This window comes from Mytilus galloprovincialis, chromosome 4 (genome assembly GCF_965363235.1).
Source record: "Mytilus galloprovincialis chromosome 4, xbMytGall1.hap1.1, whole genome shotgun sequence".
Lineage (NCBI taxonomy): Eukaryota > Metazoa > Mollusca > Bivalvia > Mytilida > Mytilidae > Mytilus > Mytilus galloprovincialis.
In genome coordinates this window covers 98,800,258-98,826,064 of record NC_134841.1, presented here as the reverse complement: position 1 = coordinate 98,826,064, position 25,807 = coordinate 98,800,258, and the positions used below count along the sequence as shown (strand labels likewise).

General features: G+C 31.5%; 1 protein-coding gene across 1 annotated transcript in view; it reads left to right on the top strand.

The window, feature by feature from the left end:
* LOC143073574 (uncharacterized) overlaps nucleotides 1-25,807 on the top strand; it is a 114,860-nt gene that overhangs the window by 6,655 nt on the left and 82,398 nt on the right. The window contains exons 10-46 of the mRNA XM_076249212.1: nucleotides 409-630; nucleotides 2,304-2,418; nucleotides 3,062-3,328; nucleotides 3,861-4,124; nucleotides 4,451-4,695; nucleotides 5,276-5,368; nucleotides 5,758-6,147; nucleotides 6,380-6,456; nucleotides 6,819-6,882; nucleotides 7,336-7,542; nucleotides 8,064-8,284; nucleotides 8,716-8,867; nucleotides 9,931-10,028; nucleotides 11,004-11,159; nucleotides 11,469-11,625; nucleotides 12,010-12,426; nucleotides 12,719-12,909; nucleotides 13,232-13,447; nucleotides 13,842-13,956; nucleotides 14,278-14,504; nucleotides 15,952-16,044; nucleotides 16,347-16,724; nucleotides 17,101-17,168; nucleotides 17,449-17,512; nucleotides 18,611-18,820; nucleotides 19,135-19,246; nucleotides 19,624-19,732; nucleotides 19,996-20,138; nucleotides 20,565-20,674; nucleotides 21,005-21,160; nucleotides 21,781-21,964; nucleotides 22,373-22,563; nucleotides 23,095-23,295; nucleotides 23,663-23,777; nucleotides 23,990-24,625; nucleotides 24,950-25,170; nucleotides 25,605-25,697. Coding sequence (XP_076105327.1) covers nucleotides 409-630; nucleotides 2,304-2,418; nucleotides 3,062-3,328; nucleotides 3,861-4,124; nucleotides 4,451-4,695; nucleotides 5,276-5,368; nucleotides 5,758-6,147; nucleotides 6,380-6,456; nucleotides 6,819-6,882; nucleotides 7,336-7,542; nucleotides 8,064-8,284; nucleotides 8,716-8,867; nucleotides 9,931-10,028; nucleotides 11,004-11,159; nucleotides 11,469-11,625; nucleotides 12,010-12,426; nucleotides 12,719-12,909; nucleotides 13,232-13,447; nucleotides 13,842-13,956; nucleotides 14,278-14,504; nucleotides 15,952-16,044; nucleotides 16,347-16,724; nucleotides 17,101-17,168; nucleotides 17,449-17,512; nucleotides 18,611-18,820; nucleotides 19,135-19,246; nucleotides 19,624-19,732; nucleotides 19,996-20,138; nucleotides 20,565-20,674; nucleotides 21,005-21,160; nucleotides 21,781-21,964; nucleotides 22,373-22,563; nucleotides 23,095-23,295; nucleotides 23,663-23,777; nucleotides 23,990-24,625; nucleotides 24,950-25,170; nucleotides 25,605-25,697 — 6,978 coding nt within the window. The remainder of the gene's footprint in view (nucleotides 1-408; nucleotides 631-2,303; nucleotides 2,419-3,061; nucleotides 3,329-3,860; nucleotides 4,125-4,450; nucleotides 4,696-5,275; nucleotides 5,369-5,757; nucleotides 6,148-6,379; nucleotides 6,457-6,818; nucleotides 6,883-7,335; nucleotides 7,543-8,063; nucleotides 8,285-8,715; nucleotides 8,868-9,930; nucleotides 10,029-11,003; nucleotides 11,160-11,468; nucleotides 11,626-12,009; nucleotides 12,427-12,718; nucleotides 12,910-13,231; nucleotides 13,448-13,841; nucleotides 13,957-14,277; nucleotides 14,505-15,951; nucleotides 16,045-16,346; nucleotides 16,725-17,100; nucleotides 17,169-17,448; nucleotides 17,513-18,610; nucleotides 18,821-19,134; nucleotides 19,247-19,623; nucleotides 19,733-19,995; nucleotides 20,139-20,564; nucleotides 20,675-21,004; nucleotides 21,161-21,780; nucleotides 21,965-22,372; nucleotides 22,564-23,094; nucleotides 23,296-23,662; nucleotides 23,778-23,989; nucleotides 24,626-24,949; nucleotides 25,171-25,604; nucleotides 25,698-25,807) is intronic.

The window sequence follows — 25,807 nt, the reverse complement described above, 5'->3', positions numbered from 1 at the left end:
CTACAAATGAAGTTTAGTCTAATTACACCTTTTGATTGATTGACTGTTGGTGTGTAAAGCCAATTTCAACTATATCAAGGCGGCCAGTGGTGGAGAAAGCCAGAAAACCTGGTGAGAACCACTTACCTTCTGTAAGGATCTTGAAATCGTAATAAATTTAAATAAGATTGAATGTAACAACACAAGTTGTGTTTGAACTCACAACCTTTGCATTGGCATCAGCAGTTTATTGGTCAGTGCCGTGTAGATGATCTACTTAGTCAACTCATCCAACAAGGGCATATTTTACATTTGTTTTGATGTGAAGAGAGTAAGACTTTGTTGTTTAGAAAATATTGTGTAGAGACAAAATTAAAGTATTTTTTATAACATAGCTGAATATCCACCATTTTGTTTGTTTTGTTTCAGCAATCTGGAGTAACATTTCAGCCTGTTGGCAGTTCTGTCAGGGTGAATGCTACATTTATAACATACAATGAATTGGAATGTACACCACCATCCAGGGGAAGTTATCAAGTCCAAATCAGTAACAATAATACCGGCACAATCTTAAGTGACGTTTCTAACTATCTTGTATATGATTCTCTATGCTACACGTGTGATGTATCAGCACTGACATGCACAGAAAAGGTAAGATTATTTTAATGAAAGCTATTTTGTTGACATTTTTTCCTTACACTTCTATTGATGTATTGTATAATGATTTGTTTTAGTCACTTCAAGTTTTAATCAAATGTACTTTTATTTCTTTTACACAATTGTTTTTTAAATCACAATAGAAATGTATAGATTTTTACTAAAGTAATTTAAACACAATGTTTGAATGAAGGAAAATGGCAGGTATAGGTCTTTTATACATATATTTATAAATATTTTTACATTTGGATAATACTAAACCTTATCTTTATTTTCGTGCTTATTTTAATAACAAGATTGAATTATTTTGTTCTTTAGATAATCGTTAAAAAACATACTGTGAAATTATTAATTTAGTTGTCACCTTTGAAATATGCTTTTTTAGAACCCTAAACATTAATTCTGGTTTGAAAATTATCTTTAAGAAATTATCAAATATATGGTTAATTATCTCCTCTGATTTTAAAGTTACTCAATATTACCTTTTTATAGGTAATGTTTTCAAAAGTGAATACTAAAGAAAGCTACCAATAGTACTTAAGATTCAGAAAAGGCAAATTTCACAGAGTCTATAAGCTAGTTCATCAAATTAAGGATAACCCGATTCAACCATTTGTTATAGTTTTAGTAAATCTACATCAGATCCTAAACATATAAGATATATATTTTTTTTCAATACATATATCTAGAGATTCATTATACACATATCTCTTGATTAGAAGATTGACTTTGAACTTATTGAAGTTGTAATAAACACACCTTTCTTATTTGTAGTCTGATATCCAGGTAAATGTATGCACACATACATATAATCTGCATGGCAACAATTTATATGTTATACATAATTTTAAATGCAAAAATTTGTGACACAAAACGAAAAAGCTTTTCAATTTATATATTATAACTGAGTCTGCATGTTAAGATTAATCATCTATGAAGAAACCAAAAGAGTGTATTTATTAAGTTTTACGAGGATTTTAAATACACCAGATATACATGTATGTGATAACATGGCTGCTTTTGAAGCATGCTCATACAGTAAGGACCTCACAACCGAGGTTTAATATCACAATAGTATATATGAAATGGCTTATATCACATTTAAAGCATGCTTTATTATATATACAATTTGCAATTATGTCATATTTAATGCCAGGTAAAAGATAGAGATAAAATTACATTGTATTTATATATGATTATCATTGTTTCTAACCAGCATGTATACTATTGTATTAGTTGAATAATTGCATGAAGAAAAGTGGAAAAAGGTCCATCAATATATAAAATAGAAAAATTGCATTGCTGACCCGAAGCAAAACAAATAAAAAAATTAACTTATACAAGTTTACTAAAAAGTGAACCTATAGCTAGTACATATTGTACTTTGAAAATAAACTACTCCAATTTTAAATGCAGTGTTTGAATTTTGCAACAATGTTATTTTTTATAACTCTGAATTAGAAAAAAATATTGGTATGAACAATGATTGATGCCATGCTGGTGATGAATTGTTTGAAGGAGGTGCCTATTATTTAAAACATTTATTTATAGCCATTGAAATATATTTTTTCATCAAGGTTTATATAATAAAACGTTTCTGCAGTGTACATAACAAAGTTCTTTGATTGTTTGAATTATTATTAACATATATTTTCTATGTATTATAGACAACAGCTTGTCTGATTGACAATATATGCTATGAGCCAGGAGAGTTCAACCCTAGTGACATTCATCAGTATTGTGACCCAACAGTTAACTACACACAATGGCAGGAAGCTAAAGGTAGGTTAATATATTCCTTTTCTTAAGATAGCAATTGACAGCATAATTAAATGTTTATTGATATTTTGTCATACAGTTTTATGTCAGGAAATTGATGTCTCCACAATTATATGGACTGTCTCAAAAAGGTTAAGTTTTAATCTAATATTCCAACTTTCTCATATTTTGATACATCCAGTGAAATAATAGTTAAGAAACTTCTGAGAAGGTTTTTAAGAGAGGGGCGAAAGATACCAGAGGGACAGTCAAACTCATTAATCGAAAATAAACTGACAATGCCAGGTTAAAAATGAAAAAGACAAACAGAAAAACAATAGTACACATGACACAATATAGAAAACTAAAGAATCAGCAACACGAACCCCACCAAAAACTGGGGGTGATCTCAAGTGCTCCGGAAGGGTAAGCAGATCCTGCTCCACATGTGGCACTTGTCATATTGCTCATGTCATAAGGAGTTGGTTGAACTTCCTTATTTTACAGAGGATTCAAGTTTTACCGAAATTATAAAGCTATATTAGTTAAACCACCTTGAAACAATTTTATGAATGAATTGTGTCTGTCTGTGTAGGTACCTCTTTTAAATCATCTAAAGAATTTGTAAACATTCTGTTTTTTTACCCTTAATTCTGGTTTTTTTCAGATTCTTGTGGCATACTTGACATTGCATGGTATACACAGCAAAACAAAGCTGTGATGGGAGAACAAATATTAGAATTAATGAGTGACAATGACATCACCAACTGTCAGGATGCTTGTATGGCTCAGAGAGAGGCTCCTATGTGTGATGGATATGACCTTGACAAGGTTACACAGAACTGTTCATTATTTAGTGGGGATTATTTCTCAGCCTCTGTAGAACTAACAGACAACACTAACTCTGACCACTCTGAATGGCTATGTGTAAACGGTAAGTAAAAATATAATGATTTCAGACAACACTAACTCTGACCACTCGGAATGGCTATGTGTTAATGGTAAGAAAGCATATTTTTTTTTTTTTTTTTTTTTTTATCAAAGACCAATTTCAAGGCATTATTGAATAACTTTAATTAATCTTGGTCTGTTTTTCACTTAGGCTTTTTAGTACAGTAGAAAGTTTGTAAACATTGTTTGTGTTAACATATACAAAGATGAGGAAGATGTTATATTTCCATTAAATAAGCTTTCAAAGGCTATATTACAAGATCTTACAATATAAGACATTATTTTAGACAACAATAAAAACCAAAAAAAAAAAAACAGTTAGATTGAAACAATCTATAGAAAATGTTACTTTATTTTAGAAAATCCCAGCACCAAGTAAGGAATATGACAGCTGTTGTTCATTCGTTTGATGTGTTTGAGCTTTTGATTTTTCCATTTATGGACTTTCTGTTATGAATTTTCCTCAGAGTTCAGTATTTTTATGAATTGCCTTTTTACAAATATTTTATTTCCAGATCCATGTGGCAAGAGAGGGCTTACCTGGACCAGGTATTCAGGATTCTCTCTCCTAGAACATAATGACAAGGAGATCTCTAGTGTGACCTATAACACACAGTGTCGCAGGCTGTGTCTACAAGAAACAGACTTTATCTGTAAATCATATGAATTCATACCAGCCCTGGGTATTTGTTATCTGTCCAAATCTGTTGCAGCTGATTATAAAGACAAGTTTGTGTCATACCCTGGTTTTATCTATGAAGACTGGACTTGTGATAAAGGTAAGAGTATATTTTAGGTGCATAAGTTTAAAATAAAGTTTAAAAGTTGAATTTGATTTCTAACAGGAATTAATATAAAAGATAAAGTTATAATGTATAAATTTATGTATCAGTTAATTTACTGGATATTATTTAACATATTATCAATACAAGTCTTTTTTAAAGCCATACCATGTAAGAAGAGATTAAGTGTGGTTTAAACAGTTCAGGTTGTTAGCTTATGCAGGTTATTTTAAATATACTGAGTTTAGTGCAAGTCTGGCAGATTTTATCATGTTTAAAAAAAATGGTTTTAATCGATATTTTTTTTTAATTCTACCAAATAGATGGAGACTACCCAGTCATACCTAAGAATCCAGAAGTTGAAGTGAGCAGTCTACCTGCCGATGGAAACTTGACATTGTCTTGTGAATTTTCTACCATCCAGAATACCAACGACAGTATGGAATATCATGTTTACTGGGTCAAGGACTCTGTCGTCATAGCAACTGAAATACACAATGAAATGACAGAAGAAATCAAAGTATTCCTGGAGAGGAAGCATGTTGTTGATTTGGCCTTTGGTACAAAGGTAGGTACTGAATTTAATTCAGAGTTATTGCTGTTCTATAGCAGTTTACTCATTTTCATATCAAATGAATATTAATAAAATGTTTCAGTGTAAACTTCCAGCCTTTCATCCTCTTAATTTAGCATTCATTGAAAAAAACCCTTAAGTGAACAGCATTTTACTAAATTTTCATCGAACAGTGCCTTTATAAGCCATAAGTATTCCCTTATATCCCTGTAAAATACAAATACAAACATGTATAGTTATTTTCCATTATAGGTCTTGTTTACATGATCTTCCAATTGATGCTTTTTCCTCCAAAAATTTTTACATCACAAATCAATTATTGTCATATCACAATGTGCTATGATGCATTTTCCCTAATGACCCCAGGTCAACTTGGGAAGTTCATTTATTAGATTCAAATTGGAAACTATTGGCCTCCGCACATTCAGACATGAAATCTCACTTGTTATTAAAAAGGATTTATGTACATTTTGCAAGGAATGAGGTACCAATTACAAAAAATTGAGCTGTTATAATATGATGGTACAAAGATGAATGCTATATGTTTAATTTTATTACAAAAATATAATTTTAGTTACACTGTGGAGTGATAACCTGTATACAAGATAGATGTAATACAACAACTGGAGCCTTCAGACAAAGTAATGAGATCGTAGCTGATGTCAAGGTTAGTATTAGATATGTTCTTATAGCAGGTGGCAACAGAAAGTGAATAGAATTCATAATTTTCAGCACTAAAAACAGTTCGAGGTAAAAACAAAACCAGTTCAGAATGCATTTTCAATGACTTGCATTGTAATTTTGACCAGTTTTATAATTTTAATGCTTGCTCTTATAAATACATGAGAGTGAGATAATTAAAACACCAGCATCCAAAAATAAATCATTAAAAAGTAAGTCCATTGAAATAGCTGGACACCTCACAAAATTCACTATTGAGCATTCAACTTTGTTTAAGCTTTATATTTAGCTATTAAAAGGTAGATCAGTGCTACAACAACACAAAACTAAAGAATAACTTGAATGTCGTTAATATAATTTTTCATATTTGAATAGATAACTTCTGATAAGATGATTACTGTAGAAGAAGGAAACAGCAGTGTAGAAGTTAAATTCCAACCCATGGCGCCACCTAGCTTTTTCTGCAGTATCAATGACAACAAGGACAAATGTAACATCAAACTATCTGTTTCAACAGTCACTGACCGGTATGGTGATTTCTGTGTCAGTGGAAAATCTTCACAGTTAGTGATCAAACCAGAAACTGACAAAAAGTCATGTGACATTATGATAACAAATGAGAATTGGAAAGAAGAATTTGAAGTTCCTGTTAAAGCTAAGATTGATAATTTGATGGATGGAGAGCAGATGAGAAAAGTAGAATTTTCTGGAAAAGTTGAATCTGATTTTGTTAATTCAGATGAACATTCATTCTTTACAGTAGAGGTAAATACAAGATTTTTGTTTTAAAAATAATATTTAAAAAAAATTCTTCAGAGTGAGTGACTTTATGATTGTAAAGTATATAATAATTGTAACATGTAAAGTGGAAAGAAATATAGAAAAGTAAAAATTGTTATCTCTTTATCATCCTCATTACTGATTAGCAGTATTTTATTCCTCTTTGAGATTTGTTAATGTTATCAAAAAAAACATTCTTTCATACTTAAAATTTTAGGTAACTGTGAAAGATAAAGACTTGGTTTCATTCTGTGAATCTGTGACAGTGGGACACATTACAACATTTGATGGAACGTAAGTGTTATCTAGTATATTATGTGTCAAATGAAGAATGAAAATTAATAAAAGCATTTAATGTAAGGATTGAAAGTAATGTTATGTTGTTATATAAGGGAAAAAATGTTACAATATAATTTGTAGTGGTTATATTGTTAAATGAGATATTTTATGTGGAAAATCACTCATGAGTGTCAAATTTAAAATGTGCATGTAATTTGAATCGTGCAGTCAACAAAAAAAACCTGTATGATAATGAACAATAATGTGTTATGTTACACAGTGTACCTTTAGCATGTATTAGGAAATTTATTGTAACAGCTTCGTTCTAAGCTTATTTTTTGATGTAACATTAATGTTAATTGTATTATGTTTTGTAGACGATTTGACCACTTCTTGGAAGGAGAGTTTACTCTATACAAGCATACTTCTAAACCTTATGAGGTAAATTAAGATAATTTTATGTTATACTATTACTTGCCATCAAAAATATATGTAACCCAACTAAAACACTGTATAGATGAAACTCTATGTATTAAAAATTTATAAAAAAAATATGTCACTTAAATTGATTTTTTTTGGGGGGTGAGGGGGAACAAAAATTATTTTTTTTTGTAAAAATTATGAAAACGCATAAATTTTGAATAAAGCCAATAGAAAGTAGATATTTCATGCAAAAGTATCTCCCCTGTTTCCCTGACAATGCATTTCAGTTGATGTTGGCATATTAAATTGAAGATGAAAATGGGGACTGTGTCAAAGAGACAACAACCCGATTAAAGAGCAGAAAACAGCCGAGGGCAATGGGTCTTCAACACAGCAAGAAAATTCCACACCTGGAGATGTTCTTTTTGTATTTATTTTTCATGATCTTAAATTCTATTTTATTATCTTCAGGTACAAGCTTTCTACAGAAGTGTTGATGGTAAAGGTTCCAGAGTTTGTGCTGTAGCTATCAGATCTGGTGCTGGGGTTGCTGTCATTGATGTATGTGGCCCTAAAAAAGAACCAGAACATAAATGGCCATTACTTGTCAAGATTTACGAAAAGCAAATGGTGAAAGGAACAGATGTTCATAGGGCAGTTGATGGAAAGATGTTTAAGGTGGGTAAAATTTGAGCAACTTTCCCCATAACAAGGGGATAGGTATGGGTTTGCTTCTTTAGGGGGTTTCTTGCAAGGTATTTGACTGTTTGATATGCTACTGTACTGAGGATAATATCCCCCCAAAAGAAACAGCTGTTTGCCTGTTTTACCTATCAACACTATTGTCATTGGAGTTTTAATTAAAAAATATTTAAAAACCTGTTTAGATGTCAGGTATATACACCTTACATATATTTTCCCGCCATTATTGGACATCTCAAAGGTTCCTGTAATAGTTTTACGTCACAAGAGCAAATGTCTGACTCCACAAAGGAAAAGTGATTGTTGTATGATATCAATAGTTCATGTGTCGCATATTTCCATATAGAGACCAGGTCTATTATCACAGGATTCATTATAGCAATGAAAAACTATTTATGATAAACTAGTGTTTAACCCCTGATGTAACCTGTAATAGTAATCATTGTACTTTGATAAAACTGAAATTTCATGTTTTCTTATTTAACTTTATGTTTCAGGTTATGTTACCAACAGGAACCATCATCACAGTTCTTGTAGAAACAGAAACTAAATCACCCTATTTAAATGTTTGGGTTCAGGGGTCAGTAAATGACCTTGACAATACTAAAGGTTTATGTGGTATGTTTGATGGTATGAAGGGTAATGATCTACAGAAATCAGATGGAGAATTGTACAATGTTCCAGGATTAGTCAAAGAAGCTCTCTCACTTTCATGGAGGTAAATATTTATCTTGTTAACACACAAAAATTAAATGATAAAAAGGAGAATTTGAAAAAAAATGGATAAAGATACGAATTAAAAAAAATTGTAAACTCTTAAAAATTAATACCACTCTGTTTTGACAGAGATTTTGTGGTTCATTGAATATGGAAATAGTATAAGCAAGGCATCTCATGTTGTCATATGGGCACACTCTTGTTTTTTAAATTATTAAATGATCTGTGTTGGTACAGATTTCTAAAGGCACGAATATTAAATTTGATACAAACTGTAACCAAGTAAACCTTTAAGTTTGACATTGAAATATTTCTACACGGATACCAAGGTCACTTAGTAGTACATTGTACATCGCCAAATTAACAAAATCAAAATGTTAATTTTTATCATATCTATTTGGATTATATTTTATAACTTTATTTAATCTATAGAGTGAAGAGAAACGAGAGCCTTTTGACAGGATATTGTTCCTCCATGAAATCCCCAGAACTAATGACCTACTGCAGCTGTCCACAGAAAATGGTGGGAGAATGTGACGTGGATCAAATCAAAGGAATGTGTTCTGTTATCGGGAATCAATATGGTATGATGTATTATACTTAACTAGTGTGATAGTGTTGTTTTAATATTTACAGAAACAGATCTATTTGTATACTACACCATTTGATAAAAATTGTTCTTCTTCATATCAAATGGATCTGATCTTTGATAAACTAACAAAAGTGAAAAACCACTTGATAAACCTTGTCACAATAAATAATACAGTATTATAAGGCTTTAGAATTGGAATATTTTGTTTCTCTGCTAAGCAGGCTGCATTAAGGAATATGAACATAGTATGGTAAGAGTCCAAATAATTTGACTAGGTAGGATGACATGTGCTTCTATGGATTGTTACCTTGTGAACTAGCACATTAGAAATACAGCTCAGCATGTTTTTATGCCCCACCTACGATAGTAGAGGGGCATTATGTTTTCTGGTCTGTGCCTCCGTCGTCCGTCCGTCCGTCCGTCCGTCTGTGCCTCCGTTCGTCCGTCCTCTTCAGGTTAAAGTTTTTGGTCAAGGTAGTTTTTGAAGAAGTTGAAGTCCAATCAACTTGAAACTTAGTACACTTGTTCCCCATGATATGATCTTTCTAATTTTAATGCCAAATTATAGTTTTGACCCCAATTTCATGGTCCACTGAACATAGAAAATGATAGTGCGAAGTTCAGGTTAAAGTTTTTGGTCAAGGTAGTTTTTGATGAAGTTAAAGTTACATCAACTTGAAACTTAGTACACATGTTCCCTATGATATGATCTTTCTAAGTTTAATTCCAAATTAAAGTTTTGACCCCAATTTCACGGTCCACTGAACATAGAAAATGATAGTGCGAGTGGAGCATTCGTGTACTATGGACACATTCTTGTTCAGTACAAAGTTTATATCATATTGTATTAATATGCTTTCATGCTGAATATGGATTGTTTATTCATTCATCCTCCTCCTAATCAAGTGTAAAAAAACCAATATAAGTGTTATTATTTAAACTTTTCATTGAAACATCCTAATTTCAATACCTTTTCTTGAATGAAAGCCATCTGTCAGCTGTATATAAAAAAACTGTTGCATGTATGTGTACTAATTTATGGATACTTTTTATAGACGATGTGACTGATACGCTGGGTGAAAGGTCATCCAAACCAAAGTACTGTGATGATGAAGCTGGACCATATGAATTTGATTCTGAATACAGATCTCAGGTTTGTTTTTATTCTTCTTTTCTTTCTAATTATTGAGTTGACTATTTTTATGCTTTTTTATGTTACAAATATGTTTGAATGTGAACTTTTTTTTTCATTTAAGGTGGTACCAATCACCTTCACTAAAATTTATACCTTGTTTAATTTTCATTAAATTTTAGCCAAATGTTTACTTTCACCATATGACAAAAATATAAAAATTTCAACAAAATTTAACCACACAATTTATCCAAAAATTTTTGTTGGACAAATAGCAGTTTGACTAACACAAAGGACAAGGTTCACTAATGGCACAAAATGACCTAAAATATCAACTTTATCTTAAAACACCGAAAAGGTCTCAATTTAGTTCGTAAATGGGTCTATTTCAAAAGTATAAATGCTAAATATATCAGTTCTTTTCATAAGACTACAAGATATTCACCAAAGTAAGCCCATTTTGGACATTTTGTCAAAATATGATGATTTTGTGCATTTTTCAAACCTAAAAGCTTTTGAAACACCTTGGCTGCCACCTACGATCCAGAATGTGTTGTAACCAAAAGATTTTGATATAGATTTCATCAATATAAAAACTTTTTGGATCGTAGATGGAGGCCTAGGTTGATTATGCCAAAAACAATTAAAATTATGGACAAAAAGTACCAAAATTGACCTTTTAATACAAAATTATACTCATTTAAGGGGTCATTGCTCCATAAATAGTAAAGGAAAGTGCCAGAAAAAATATTTTTGTCTTAGTTGTATTATCACAAGTATTTCTATGTGACATTTGTAATTTTTTGCCCCAATTAAAAAAACATAAAAAAAATCAGGGCCAATTTTTACCCTTTGTGAACCTTCTCCTTTTGATCATTGAGAAGTTACAGAGTTATCTCCCTGTAGTGTTATGTACCACTTTAAGCTTTATATATTTAAACACTTTATATTTTTGAAGCGACACATCTTATATTGTCAATATATATTCTTTACTAGGGTTTTGATTGGCCGACACCATCTAACATTACTTTAGATGATGCACAAACAGCCTGTATTGCAGCTGTCATCAATGGAACAGAGGGACAGCTATGTAAAGATATACCTAATACACAGCTTGAACAAATCAAACTGACATGTATAGAGGATATTCAGGTTAGAGGTTAAATACTGATTTCTATCTGTTACTTCATGATACTACACTGTTTCTGATCATATTTACTACCTGTAAGTCATTTTCGTATGAAGAATTATGAAAAAAACTATAGCAAAATAAAAAAAAAAAACTAACTGTGAACTGAAAAAAAAAAACCAGTTAAATCATAGTATATTCATCCCCAGTATTTTAATCTTAATCAGAGCGAAGCCTGAACAGAATTATTTGTTCATCATGTTCACTTTTTTACATGACAATTAGTATTTATACAGAGCTTTTCTAAAATCTATATTTTTTTCAATCTTTAGATAATGGACAATTTGGAAGCAGCTATGTTGTCCTTAGCAACCATAAGACAACACTGTGGAGAAGAAATACAAAGAAGTGTGGCAATGTGGTCAAGTTATGATGTAGTACACGAGTTATGCTTCAACCAATGTGGAGAATATGGAACATGCAGACATGGTTAATAACTTATTTCATTTATTAGTAAATGTTTAAATTTACTATGTGCTTGTAAGGAGATCAAAGTTAAGCCACAACATCTAATATCCCAGAAAACACATGTTTTCTTCATTCTAATTGGTATCCACAAAAATGAACAAATCCACAAGAATTCAGTTTATTTTTCTTATGGTTAAGTGGTGCTCTGTCTGAGCAGTTATGTTTCAAGGAGATCTAGCTTCTGAATAAATCTTCAAAAAGATGAAAAAAGAAACTGACCTGTTTCAGAAAAAAATAAACACTAAACTGAGACTTATATTACATTGAAAGGAAAATAATTCATAATTTAAAAGGAAAAGGTACCAGTTTGATCATTCAAATAATTTTGGTTGTTATTTGTTTCAGAGATGATGATAGCGACACCTGGTGGAGGTGATAGTTACACAGACCTGTCCATGTACAAACTACAAGTTCCAGACAACAAGTTCCTTACATTCAAAACTAAAACTTGTGATAACATGACCGTCATCTTATTAGGAGAAAACAACACCATGGTAACAATAGGTGGGACCAATGAAACAACATACATGATAACTAAAAATGACGAGGTCAAGATCAGTTTTACGATGGAGAACACCACAGATTGTAATGAGTACAAACAGTACTGGGTACGATGGGATGATGACATGGTAGAGGTTGGAGAAGGTTCACTTGGGAACCAGGCTGGAGTTGTGATGTGGAAAGATCCTGAACCAAGTAGGGTGACTGGTTTAGCTATCTTTAGTGGAGAGACATCTGGATCATGGATGTTCCCCACACCAGGTATACTAGTCTGCAGTCTTGATGTTGTAGTTACAAGAGCTAAAGCTTATTATTTATTTCTGTGTTTAAATGTATATTGTTGTAAATACCTGATTATTTTGCTTCCTGACAGGTTGGGATAAAATATGATCATATTTAATAGTTTGCAAATAGCTTATTTTAAAAATGACGTCTGGTCATTGATTTTGGTTTACAATGTGTACAAACTGTACTTTAAACTATTTTTTTTTTTCACTTTTAGACTTTATAAATGACCACATGATGAAGCAAGTCTCTATTTTTCTTATTCCAGGTCATTGTGAATGTGATGCTGATTTTGGAGGAGCCGATTGTTCAGTTAATATAACTATGCCACCAAAATTCTGGAGGTTACACATGAATGGTTTCTGTGATATATCAGAGGAATCCTGTAAAGAAATTGTCGTTTATGGGGACGATTTTTACAAATCTGATGCCCTTGTTTGTGAACTCCAGAGAATTGAAGTAAGTAGAAAACATATGTTAAAAGCATTGAAAGTGTCAAAAGAAAAAGTCATAATTTATCATTGGAAATTTTGACTATGAAAGGAAAATGTAAAAAATACAAAAGCTATAAATGCATTAGCATTGACTGAATAGGTCAAACAAACCAAAATAATTCTGTTTGTCAAAATTTATATTTGAAACAGTTTACAATGCCGTATGAAAAAAAAAAAATTTGAAACTTCTTTTATTACAATATCACATAATATATGTTTGTAGGATAAAAGCATTGAAAGCATTTTATTTTTTACAGATAAACATTTTTCTATTATTTATCTTTCAGCTGTCTAATGAGGCCTACACTGTTGCCATGGAAAACAAGACAATAATAAACGCTGTCTTTATCAGCTACAATGAAGTAATTTGTCCGACCCCAGAAACAGGAAGTTACATTGTCCGTGTATCTAACGATGGTATGACCTACACACCAGAGAGTATCTTTAATGTGTTTGATGATGAATGCCATACTTGTAAAGAAGCAGGCAAATGTGAATTCAAGGTAATTTAAAAGTTTATGGTACATGTTTCTCAGTTAACAGTAATTTCAATTAAATATTCATGATGCAAAAAACAAAATTTGCTTAATTACATACTATTATGGGAAATATACATTAAAAACTGGTATTGCGTTTGTGAATGCTCTCATATTGTTTATTGAAAACAAGAAGACTTTTTATGTTTTGTTTTGTAAAATCTTTCATGTATGATATGTAAGGAAAAATCAAACCTGCTGTATTTGTTGACTGATTTTTCTTTTTGACCTGAGTTAAAATATTTAAATTATTCAATGCTCTATTTCTAAAAATCATTAAGAAAAACAAATTTGTAAGAAAGCAATGAACAAAGCAATTATGACAAGAAAATATATCTCAATTATTCTGGGTTTTTTTCAGGAAAAGACTTGTTTCATCGACTGGAAATGTTACGATGCTTCAGAGAGAAATCCTGAGAACAGAACTCTGATCTGTAGTCCAGTAGAGTCCTATGATATGTGGAGCACCACAAAAGGTTAGCATACAATTGATCTTAAATTGATATTCTACAACATGTAAAACTTGGGTTTTAGCATTGGTCAAGATAAAATGCATTGAAATCCATGAATTATTTGATCCCTTTTTCAATACTCTTGAAGAATAATAAGAAATGAATTACAGCGTTTTAGTTCATTCACATTCTGGTATGGTTTTTTAAATGCATAAGTAGTTCACAACTTTTTGTTAAATTAGAAATTTAAAGAAAAGGTATGTTTTATGAAGTATATTATAGAATGATTATGGATTAAATTTTATTGATATGATTGCTAGAGTAAATAAAGTTGTTTTTTTCCAGTCTATCCATTACTTGAAAAGTTACCAGAGGTAGAGATGATGTATAATAAAACAACAGAGATGGTGAAATTCTCCTGTGAGTTTGAAGGACCTTCAGATAATACTACAGAATACTCCGTTGTTTGGAGAACCAAGAAATTTGGAGGTGAATGGATGGAAAATGATGATTTATTAAAAATGAAAAAGATTGATTCTGGAATGCTGAAAAATTTCACCTATGGTTCCATGGTAAGAATATTGCTTATTAGGTTGTTTTGGTGTTTTAAGATAGATATAAATCCATGATGGGTTTATGCTCATGTATTTATAGATATAAATCCATGATGGGTTTATGGTCATGTATTTATAGTTCAAAGGATTAAAATAGATATAAATCCATGATAGGTTTATGGTCATGTATTTATAGTTCAAATGAATGTTGAGAATGCTCTCTATCTATGTAAATGATTAAGGTGTCAGACCACCAATTACTCCCTCCAATTTAGAACGTATGTAAAAGTAGTCCTACTTTGACACAAAATAGTGCTTTTGATGTCATTGTTTACTTAAACTAACCAACAAATTTGCAGATATGAAACTTTTGGTGAAAGGGAAATATATTTAGACCATTTTGAGCCAAAATTCACTTGTCTATGAGTTTGCATTAAAAATTCAGGATTAATGCGCTACATAGTACACTAATTTAAGATTTCCAGAAAACCGGGAGTTATTTTGGTAGTACCTGTCTTTTCAAAATCAGAAATTTGTTACAAGACTTTAAACATTGGTTGAAAATTGGCATGTAGGAAGGTGATACGTGTACAATTCAGGATATACCTGGTTTCCTTGAAGTTAAACTTAAGGTAAAATATTTAGAAATTGCAAAATTTGGTTGAACAGATAGGGATTTTTAATTGGTGGTCTGACACCTTAAGAAGGATGGAATCAATTCTATTTACTTTGTGCATTGCATTTACCAGTTATCAAGACAAGTTTAAAAAAAATCAAACAATAAGACAGTTTGTCCAAAAAGTGTCAAAACAAGTGATTGAGTGATTGGTTTTTGGTGTTTAATGCTACTTTCAGCATTACTTGTAAGTTTTTTTTAGCCTGTTGAAAACCACCACCTTTGTGAGGAATCCTGGCAATCCTAGGCAATTGAAATTGTAGTCAAACACTTCAGGGTTGAAACTAACAACCACAGTGTTAAAAAAGCTAGTGAAAATTTATTAATTGTTGACTGTTTTCTTTATTTTTAGATACAATGTGGGCTGTATCTATGCTACAGTGATGATTGTTTTCTTTATTTTTAGATACAATGTGGGCTGTATCTATGCTACAGTGATGATTGTTTTCTTTATTTTTAGATACAATGTGGGCTGTATCTATGCTACAGTGATGACTGTTTTCTTTATTTTTAGATACAATGTGGGCTGTAGTGTATCTATGCTACAGTGATGACTGTTTTCTTTATTTTTAGATACAATGTGGCCTGTATCTATGCTACAGTGATGACTGTTTTCTTTATTTTTAGATACAATGTGGCCTGTATCTATGCTACAGTGATGACTGTTTTCTTTATTTTTAGATACAATGTGGCCTGTATCTATGCTACAGTGATGACTGTTTTCTTTATTTTTAGATACAATGTGGGCTGTATCTATGCTACAGTGATGACTGTTTTCTTTATTTTTAGATACAATGTGGGCTGTATCTATGCTACAGTGATGACTGTGGGAATACTACATCTCCATTGAACCCTAGCAACAGTATCCAGGCAGTTATAAAGGTAAATTACAATAAATATGTTTCAATACTCTTGCTTTAAACAATACAAATTTTTATATAGATTGTAAAAATGTAAAACTTAGATCTTTTCTTATATGACAACATCAAGAAAATGAAATAATCATTAAAATTGATAGCAGTTTAATCGTCAGGAAAAGTTAAAGGCAAAATAAGTATCCACTCAAATATTAAGTTTTTTATAGTATGCTATCGTGTTAGTTCAAATAATATAATGATTACTGTAAGATTTTTCAAGTCTGTTTGAGATTAATCAGTTTTATTAATTTGAATATCTTTATGCAGGTTAAAGAAACCAGTCTTGAACTGGTTGAAGGAGGAGAAAAGGAAGAACTACATTTATCATTCAGTTTCCCACCAAATATGTTCTGTATGTCTGACGATTGTCACATCAGGGTCGATATCTCCGTCAGAAATTCACAAAATCTGACGTGTGGTGGAGAAATGGTTCCTCAGGTAGTTATCAAACAAGACAGTGCAATGTCCAGTTGTGGTGTTAGTTTTACCATGGACAATTGGATGGAAGAAATGGAGTTACCTGTGTATGCTGTGATGGACTCATTAAAGGATGGTACACAGATGGCTATGATTGATGTAAAGTCAGAGGCTATGGCAGGAGGCATGAGTTATAGTGAGGTTATCATGAATGAGAAGGATGTGGAGGTATGTTCTATAACACTATTTGCTATAATACCAGGGAAGCTCAGAAATGACTTGAATACTTAGCAAAATTGAATTTCTAATAGCTGTTTTCACTAAATGTCTGCAAACTAGAAAAAACTCAACATAAACTGGAATAACAAAGAGAGTTAGCAGCTTAATGAAGATTTTGTTCTAATATTGCTAATTTTGATATATATAAGTCTACCTTTAAAAAGCCAAATACCATAAAGAGTGTACAAGAATTTGGATACTTTTAACTTTAGATACAAGTTTTTCTTGCATTCTTAGTTATTTTGTTACATAGATCCATTCAAACTTTTGATCTGACTCTACATTGTATATATTTATAATAATTTTATCTATTCTATTGCTCTAGGTAACAGTAATGGATAGATATGCCAAATGTGTAGCTGTTAATTACCATACACGTACATTTGATGGAAGGTGAGTTTTTTTCAAATTCACAGATCCCAGATTTATTGAATTCTGGGTACTTTTCTTCATAGTGTTGTAGTTTTAGTCAATCCTGTGACATTTATGTTAGGCATGATAGCAAATGAATATTCTGTTATCGTCAGGATCTTTCTAGGTGCATAAGGTTAAAGTTTAAGACACCAATATCTTTATTAAATTTTCATGGAATTTTATGACATTTGGACAGTTAACATTAATATAAATTTAAGGTTAAAGTTTTTCAATTATCAATTACTTTATCAACTTTCAGGAGCTTTAACAATCTGAATGAGGGAGAATTTGTTCTGTACAAACATGATGAGCTACCGTATGAGGTAAGTTTATATTGACCAGTAACCCTGTGTAAGCCTGTTTGGTGATGAGGTAAGTTTATATTGACCAGTAACCCTGTGTAAACCTGTTTGGTGATGAGGTAAGTTTATATTGACCAGTAACCCTGTGTAAGCCTGTTTGGTGATGAGGTAAGTTTATATTGACCAGTAACCCTGTGTAAGCCTGTTTGGTGATGAGGTAAGTTTATATTGACCAGTAACCCTGTGTAAGCCTGTTCGGTGTTAATGATAAGAACGAGGGAGAATTTGTTCTGTACAAACATGACGAGCTACCATATGAGGTAAGTTTATATTGACCAGTAACCCTGTGTAAGCCTGTTCGGTGTTAATGATAAGAACGAGGGAGAATTTGTTCTGTACAAACATGATGAGCTACCGTATGAGGTAAGTTTATATTGACCAGTAACCCTGTGTAAGCCTGTTCGGTGTTAATGATAAGAACGAGGGAGAAATTGTCTGTACAAACATGACGAGCTACCATATGAGGTAAGTTTATATTGACCAGTAACCCTGTGTAAGCCTGTTCGGTGTTAATGATAAGAACGAGGGAGAATTTGTTCTGTACAAACATGATGAGCTACCGTATGAGGTAAGTTTATATTGACCAGTAACCCTGTGTAAGCCTGTTCGGTGTTAATGATAAGAACGAGGGAGAAATTGTCTGTACAAACATGACGAGCTACCATATGAGGTAAGTTTATATTGACCAGTAACCCTGTGTAAGCCTGTTCGGTGTTAATGATAAGAACGAGGGAGAAATTGTCTGTACAAACATGACGAGCTTCCATATGAGGTAAGTTTATATTGACCAGTAACCCTGTGTAAGCCTGTTTGGTGATGAGGTAAGTTTATATTGACCAGTAACCCTGTGTAAGCCTGTTTGGTGATGAGGTAAGTTTATATTGACCAGTAACCCTGTGTAAGCCTGTTCGGCCTAGAATATGACTTTATAAAGTTGTCTCGTAATATTTTTTCTGAGCTAGACTTGACATGAAGAGTAGAATTTTTGCATTTTTTTTGCAATTTTTCTGTTGATAAACATAATTTCAAACTATTCTGACATTTGTTATTATATTACAGGTACACATATTCAATAGAAGATGTAGTAATGATACCGATGTCATTTGTACCTGTGTAGTAGCCGTTAAGTCAGGTGATGATGTAATACTGATACACAGATGTGGACCTGAAGAGGAGGATATACCATACCTACATACCAGAATGTTCCTAAACGATGAACTCACTCCAGGAACCAAGGTCTTACGGTTCAATGAGGGATATGAATACAGGGTGAGTCATTCATGAACATTTTGAAGTGTCATAATAATATTTAATGTATTTACACTTGAATGCAAATTAGTCTGCCATTACAAAAAATAAAACAACTTTCCGTAAAATTTGACATTACAATTTATTTATTTTTTAGGTCACAATTAAAAATTGCTTGTTGCATGATGCTCATTGTTACATGGGTATGTATTACATTTGATGGTTTTTATAAATGTGCCTACAGTCTTTATAAGTATATATATATATATATATATATACAACTCGTCTAAACATATATATATATATATATATAGTGATATTTGATGTTATTCCAGGTTTATCTGCCAACTGGTTCCTATGTCCTGGTCAGGGATGGAGTTCACAGCAGATACAATTACCTCTCAGTGGCCATGTATTCTTCACCAATGGATCATAATCACACTATGGGTATGTACTGCTGTCTAGAAGCACACAGCCTGGGATTGTAATAAATAAGTTTAATTTTTTTAATCAAAATGACAGAATTGCTTATATACACTTCTTAATATAAATTTAAAAAAAAGGAGAAAACACATTTGATATGATATAGTTTGTATTGATAAGATTGAAATAGAATACAATGAAAAATCTTCACAGAGATAATATAAAGTGTTCTTATTTTTTTACCAAACCTGTTCATGGGGATTATTTTTATGCTTTTCTTGTCCCAAATGCTGAAACTCTTCAGAGTTCAATCTACTATCCTGATTTAAAAACAGCTCACAAAATGAGTAGTATTTGTTCCTTTGTCCGCTATACTAATAAAATATACTAAATATTTGTAGGATTATGTGGAAACTATGACAACAATAAAGACAATGATTTGATATTAGAGGATGGAAGTATGCTGGAAACTAAATCAATGTATCCTCAATCATTCTCTACAAGTTGGAGGTAGGTGGCAATACTTTTATAAGTATGATTATTTTTAATGGAATAAATAATATTACTGTTTCAGTGTAGAAATATTATTTTCTATTAGAATTATAAAAATACTGTTAAGTTGAGAAGAATTGTTTTTTCAAATACTGATAAATTAATAATATTAAAAAAAAACATAATTTTCCACTTAAGTTAAAAACAGTTAAAAAAAATTGTTTTATAAATCTGTTTTGAAATATATTTTTGATAAGATAGTAAATGATTTGTGTTTACAGAGTGGAAGAAGATGCGACACTATACAATGGCTTCTGTGACTCATCTGTTGCCAGTAAAAATGATAGTATGATGTTGTGTGATTGTTTTAAGAACTCTTCATGTACAGAGAATGATATCATGTTTAGCTGTACTGAAGAAGGAGGTAAATGACTCTTCATGTAAAAATAGACACTGGAAAAGTGGGGGGGGGGGGGGGGGGGATTTATGATTTCAGTGCAATTAAAACAAAAATGCAGGTTCAGGCTTTTGATATACTGATATATTGATATACTTTATCATTTTAAAGGCTGCTTAAAGGGCTAAGAGCAAGGTGAATTATGCTTAAAACCAAGAAGATTTCAGAATAAAGTAAAATAATGTATACACTGGCAAATTTCTCTCACATGAATTTCACGTGAATTTGAATTTGTGTGAATCTCACTTCAAATGAGTTTATAAGTGAATGTCATGTGAAATCAGTTCATGTCCAGTATGAAGCAAAATAATGTACATATTGCTGTAAAAATGGTCACTTAGATTTTTCCCTTAATATACAAAGGCTATTAATGAAAAATGTGTTTATTTTTAGGATACGATGAAAAAGATAGTCTTGTTACATTTGCACAGAACCCTCCTGAAAAATGTCTGACCAAACAACCACAGATTTTGTTTAAATATGATGTCAACTTTACAGCTGAGGTAGGATGTTACGTTAGAAAAATATTATGTGAAACAAGAAGCAGCAATCAGTCAATAGTAGAGATATGTAGTTAGGAAAGACAACTCCAATAATTAAAACCACTTGTCAGTATAAACTTTATTAAGAATTCTTAGTTCCTAGAAAAAAATTGATTCTCTTTTGCATCAATTTGACAACTGGACTTTATAACAAATGGAATTTTTGATAGAACATCCAACATGTATTCTTAGAATTCATGTTACTAGGTGAAATATTATAAATTTATAAGTCATAAATTAAGTATGTAGTGATCAAATAGTAGGTGAATTATAATTTATTTTTCACTGCAGGTTGTAAGCTGGCCTACACCTTCTGGTATGAATGAGACATACGTCAGAGATTTATGTCAGAACTATATATTATCAACCATGGAGGGAAGCATGTGCCGTGAACTAGTGCCATCTGTATTTTACATATCTGTTGAGTCATGTGTCACTGATATAGGAGTAAGTATTTTGTAGTCTTGTTAAAAAAAGAAGGCAGAAGATGACAAGGGGACAATACAAAATCATTAATTGATAAAAAAACCACATTGCTTAAAAGAAGAAAAAAACCTACACAACACTTTTCATTAAACTATAATCCAACAAAACCACATTCTCAGGAGGGTAAAGCTTGTTGCTCATAGCAAAATACTGTGATTGGTCAGTTAGTAACATTTTAGTGTTTGCTGATAACATCAGTGAAGTTATCAGATAGATTACCACTTTTGATTAAATTAGTTAACGCTGGATCAGTCGTTGTTTAAAAATTAAATTCAAACATAAAATACACCAAAAAGGATCATTAATATTGATTCAAGCATTAATATGAGTTAAAAGGTGATTGTGCTAACTAAACTGTTTGTTTGAAATTCATTAAAAGTTGATTCAGCAGAAACTTGAGGTCATCATGTGGAACTGTCAAGTACTTTTAATATGTACAAGCTGGAAAATCTATAATGTTATAAATTTAATTTCTTTTACTTTCATTTTAGAAACTAAAAGTACACACTAAATCAATGAACTGGTAGACTTTACAAAACCAAGTATTCACAATCTCACAGAACTTTTATTCTCTGTTTTAGTTAACTGATGATGACAGCTGGAAGATGACTGCCTTATTTAGTGTGAAGACACACTGTTACATTAGAGCCATCACATATACCAAATACTGGGAGATTTCTGGAGATTATATGATGCCAAATACAACGTTTACAAACATGCTTTGTCCAAATGGCTGTAATGGTAAAGGAGCATGCAAGAGTTATGGTAAGGCTAAAATACTATCAATATTTATAATGCTTCTGTTTTTATTTCATTCCACTTAAAATGAAAAAGATTTTAGTATTTCGGAATTAATATAGCAATTTTAAAGATTTTTTTTAAATTTCATTTTGACCGAGTCAATATTATTTTAACCAGTTAGTAAAAAGGTTTAAAAGAAATTAAATATGGCAAAGATTGTTGTTTAGAACAAGTTTTCATTTTTTTTGGTCAGTTAATGTAATATTTATAGATATGTGTATGATTTTTGTGCATATTCTTTATATAATTACTCAATAGCACTATACCTTCTTTCCATGTAATACTAATTCTCCTGTTGTTAATTTTTCTGCAATGCATAATGTCATGGATATGTTAAGCTATTAATATAGAAACCATATGATTTAATTTCAGGTGAATGTGATTGTGAGGGTGGTTATGGTGGTATGGATTGTTCTGTTGACACCTCTAAACCACCAGTTATAGGTGAAGTTACCAATGGACCTGTGTGTAATACAGCAGACAGGGATTGTTCCATGGTTTACCTGTATGGTATGAACATCCTCAGCAATACAGATCTCTCCTGCCATATAACAGAAGTACAGGTAACTTATCTGTATTGTTTCATTAATACTAGATATGTGGTTTCATTTGAACTGAAAAATATGCTTATAGTTAGCGAGGATGTCTAAATGTTCTTAATAGATTTTTCTCAAATTCCATGGCCATTAAACTTTCAAATTTCAATTTAAATCTTCCAGTGTTAGAAATGGATTTTATTTATAAAAGAATCTGGTATTCAGACATAGTAAATGATAAAAGCTAGTTACTGAAATCAAGGTCAAAGTATAGGTAAACATGCTGTTATGAAATCCAGTGGTGGATCCAGGGAGGGGTGTATGTTCTAGGGGTTGGAACTCCCTCTTTTAAAAAAGATTGGATAAGCCCATGAAATCATACCATCTTATCTCTAATATCAGTTGCTGTACTTCCTAGTAGATTTCATACAGCAATTTAAACTGTATAAGAATACCTGATCTTTTAAATGATCAGAGTAAGTGATAACTTGATATTATTGCTGCAAGTCTTATTTATGTGTGTTTATTTGTGATAAAAATCAGTTTTTCTTCTTTCAGTCTGGTAGAGTATATATGGTTCCTGGAAGGTTCATGACATTTGAATTAGTTGAATGCAAACTTAACTTAACAGTTAGTGTGACTATTACACTAAGTAATAACGGAGTATTGAAGAGTAACGAGCTGAAACATTTTGTATATGACTCCAAATGTGAAAACTGTGAGCTAGCTGATGATGGAACATTCAACTGTCAGACAAGGGTAAGTAAAAACAAAACTTAATGAGGATTTACAAAATATTGATATATTTTTAGCCATTATAACTAATCTTGGATAAAATTGTCTTGACAAAATTGAAATAAATTTATTTATGCAATTTGGCTTTATAGTTTATTTTAAAAATATTTTTTTTTTGATAATTGAAAGCTTTTAACCTTTCCCTGAGTTGAAAATAATGATGACTGTTTTTATGCTAATTTTAGTTCAAATTTACCTGAAGTTATACTGACTTATAAGTATAATAAGCATTAAACCTTAAAAAAAAACCAAAAAAAATCTGAACATTTCATGTAAATTACATATATAAAAAATTTATTTAATGATTGAGTTAACATATTGTTTCTTGTAGAATGACAGCTGTGTTATTGATGGAGAATGCTATGAGAATGGACAAGTTTTCCCTCAAGATTCTACCAGAGTCTGTGATGCTGTTCAGAACACCACTGTCTGGACAAAAATACAGAGTATGTCATCATTTTAAAATTTCAATGTTCAGATTATCAATACCTGTAAAAAGCTACATTTCCTTTCATCACCAACCGTTCTAGGGAATGTCATTTCATAGGGTATTATATTAAATATATGAAACATTTCATTTGAATTATCTTGTTATTGATATATAGAATGAGACAACTTGATGACAGTTTGAAAGTTTGAAAATGCTTTTTTTTTTCAGGTACCAGTATTTCTTGGAAACAAACAAATTTCATAGAAATAATCGGAACAATGTTAATCACCACTAATGTGAATTTAACCCTGATTGGTTCACCAACAACTGTGGATGGTTGGAAGGGAGGATTAGCTGTGGATCTGAATGGCAAGGACCAGCTGATAGATTCACCAGGTAACAACAATTGTCTAAGTGAACCTGACAACTGTTTATTAGGAATGACCTTCAAAATATCTCTGAAACTGTTTGAGCTGAAGGAAAACATGTACATTTTAACATCTGGTGGAGATCAACAAGGGGGTAGAGGAGTATCTCTGTATTATTGGAAAAAGAGGTTATATTTGACCATCTCAACTGTTGATAAGGAATGGACGGTGAAAACTAAATTTACCAAGGTCAATGCTTTCTTTGACCTTGAATTTTCATGGAGTATTGATGGTCTGGAACTCTTCATTGATGGAATAAGTGTTGGAAAGAGACTGAAGTATATAAAGAGGAAGATTAAAGGCTACAAGAAATATAAATATAGATTTGGTGGACCACTGCTTGGGTTTGGTGGATTCTATGCTAGGTGTACTGTTGGAACTTGGCAGACTTGGACAGCCACAATTACCATTAAGAATGCTGTTGGAGTCCTGTCAGGTATGTCACAGTTCAAACTGTTTTTGTGTAGAATGTCATACTGTATATGATCTTGAAACTGATCAAATAGAAAACAGATTTATTTTGATTTTTCTTAATGTGACATCAAAGATTTAAAAAAAAGAAAAAGAAAAAAAGATCAATCAATAAAGGAGACTTAAGATGTGAACCTGAAGACAAAAACCATATCCCTTTTTCCCAACAAATGTATTGTTCTTCTTTATTTTTTTGTTATTTTCATATAAATTATGAGAGTCATCTTATGTGGATTCAATCCATATTATACATACCCCAAATAGCATGATATATATAAACTTCCTTCAGAGGTACCAGAACTCACCTCACAACCAAGACTTGAAGTGGATTACGATAAAGCTAATGGAACCTCTACATTTAGCTGTGAGTATGACAAATTACCCCGTGGGGATGTGAAATACATCATAGATTGGACGGTGGATGACGTTAATGTTAAATCAGAAACAACAACTGGAGATGGAAGTCACCTTGAAGAAGATTTGTATGGAGTTGGTGGATATGGGGTCAAGGTCAGTATGAAAATTATTCAATTTATAGATTTTGTTGCAGGCTATTTTATAAATATGGTCAAGTATTAGATCATGAAAATATGTAGGCCAGCTTGGAAAATGCATTAAATGGCAAAGTAATATTTGTTTTTTCATACTCCTCTTCTGATAACCATGCTTGAAAGAAAATACTTTTGAAAATCTATATTACCTTTTACTTGCAATCATCAAATTTAGAATATCAGTCACAAGAGCATGCAGTAGTACCTTCTCTATGTGAAGTTCCTTCCTGTCTTAAGCCTCAGTAAATACATGTATTAATCAAATCGCCTAATATTTTATCCAAATTTTGAGACAAAGTCTTAAAAAAATAACTCATTGCTCCAGATATTTGTTTCTATATAAAGAATACATATGTCTTTATGTTGGTATAACTGTAATGTTTAATATTTCAGACAAAATGTACAGTTACTCCATGTTTTGCTTATGACTGTGCCAACACAAGAGGACCATCCAGGAAAAGTAATATATTGATAGCAGAAGTGAAGGTTAGTTTGCAGATTTTGCAATGAATATTTTAGGTAACCCCTTTGTGCCTCTGAACTTTCTAAAATGACATTTTCAGTGTACATGGTGCTCACACAAAGTCTTTTACATA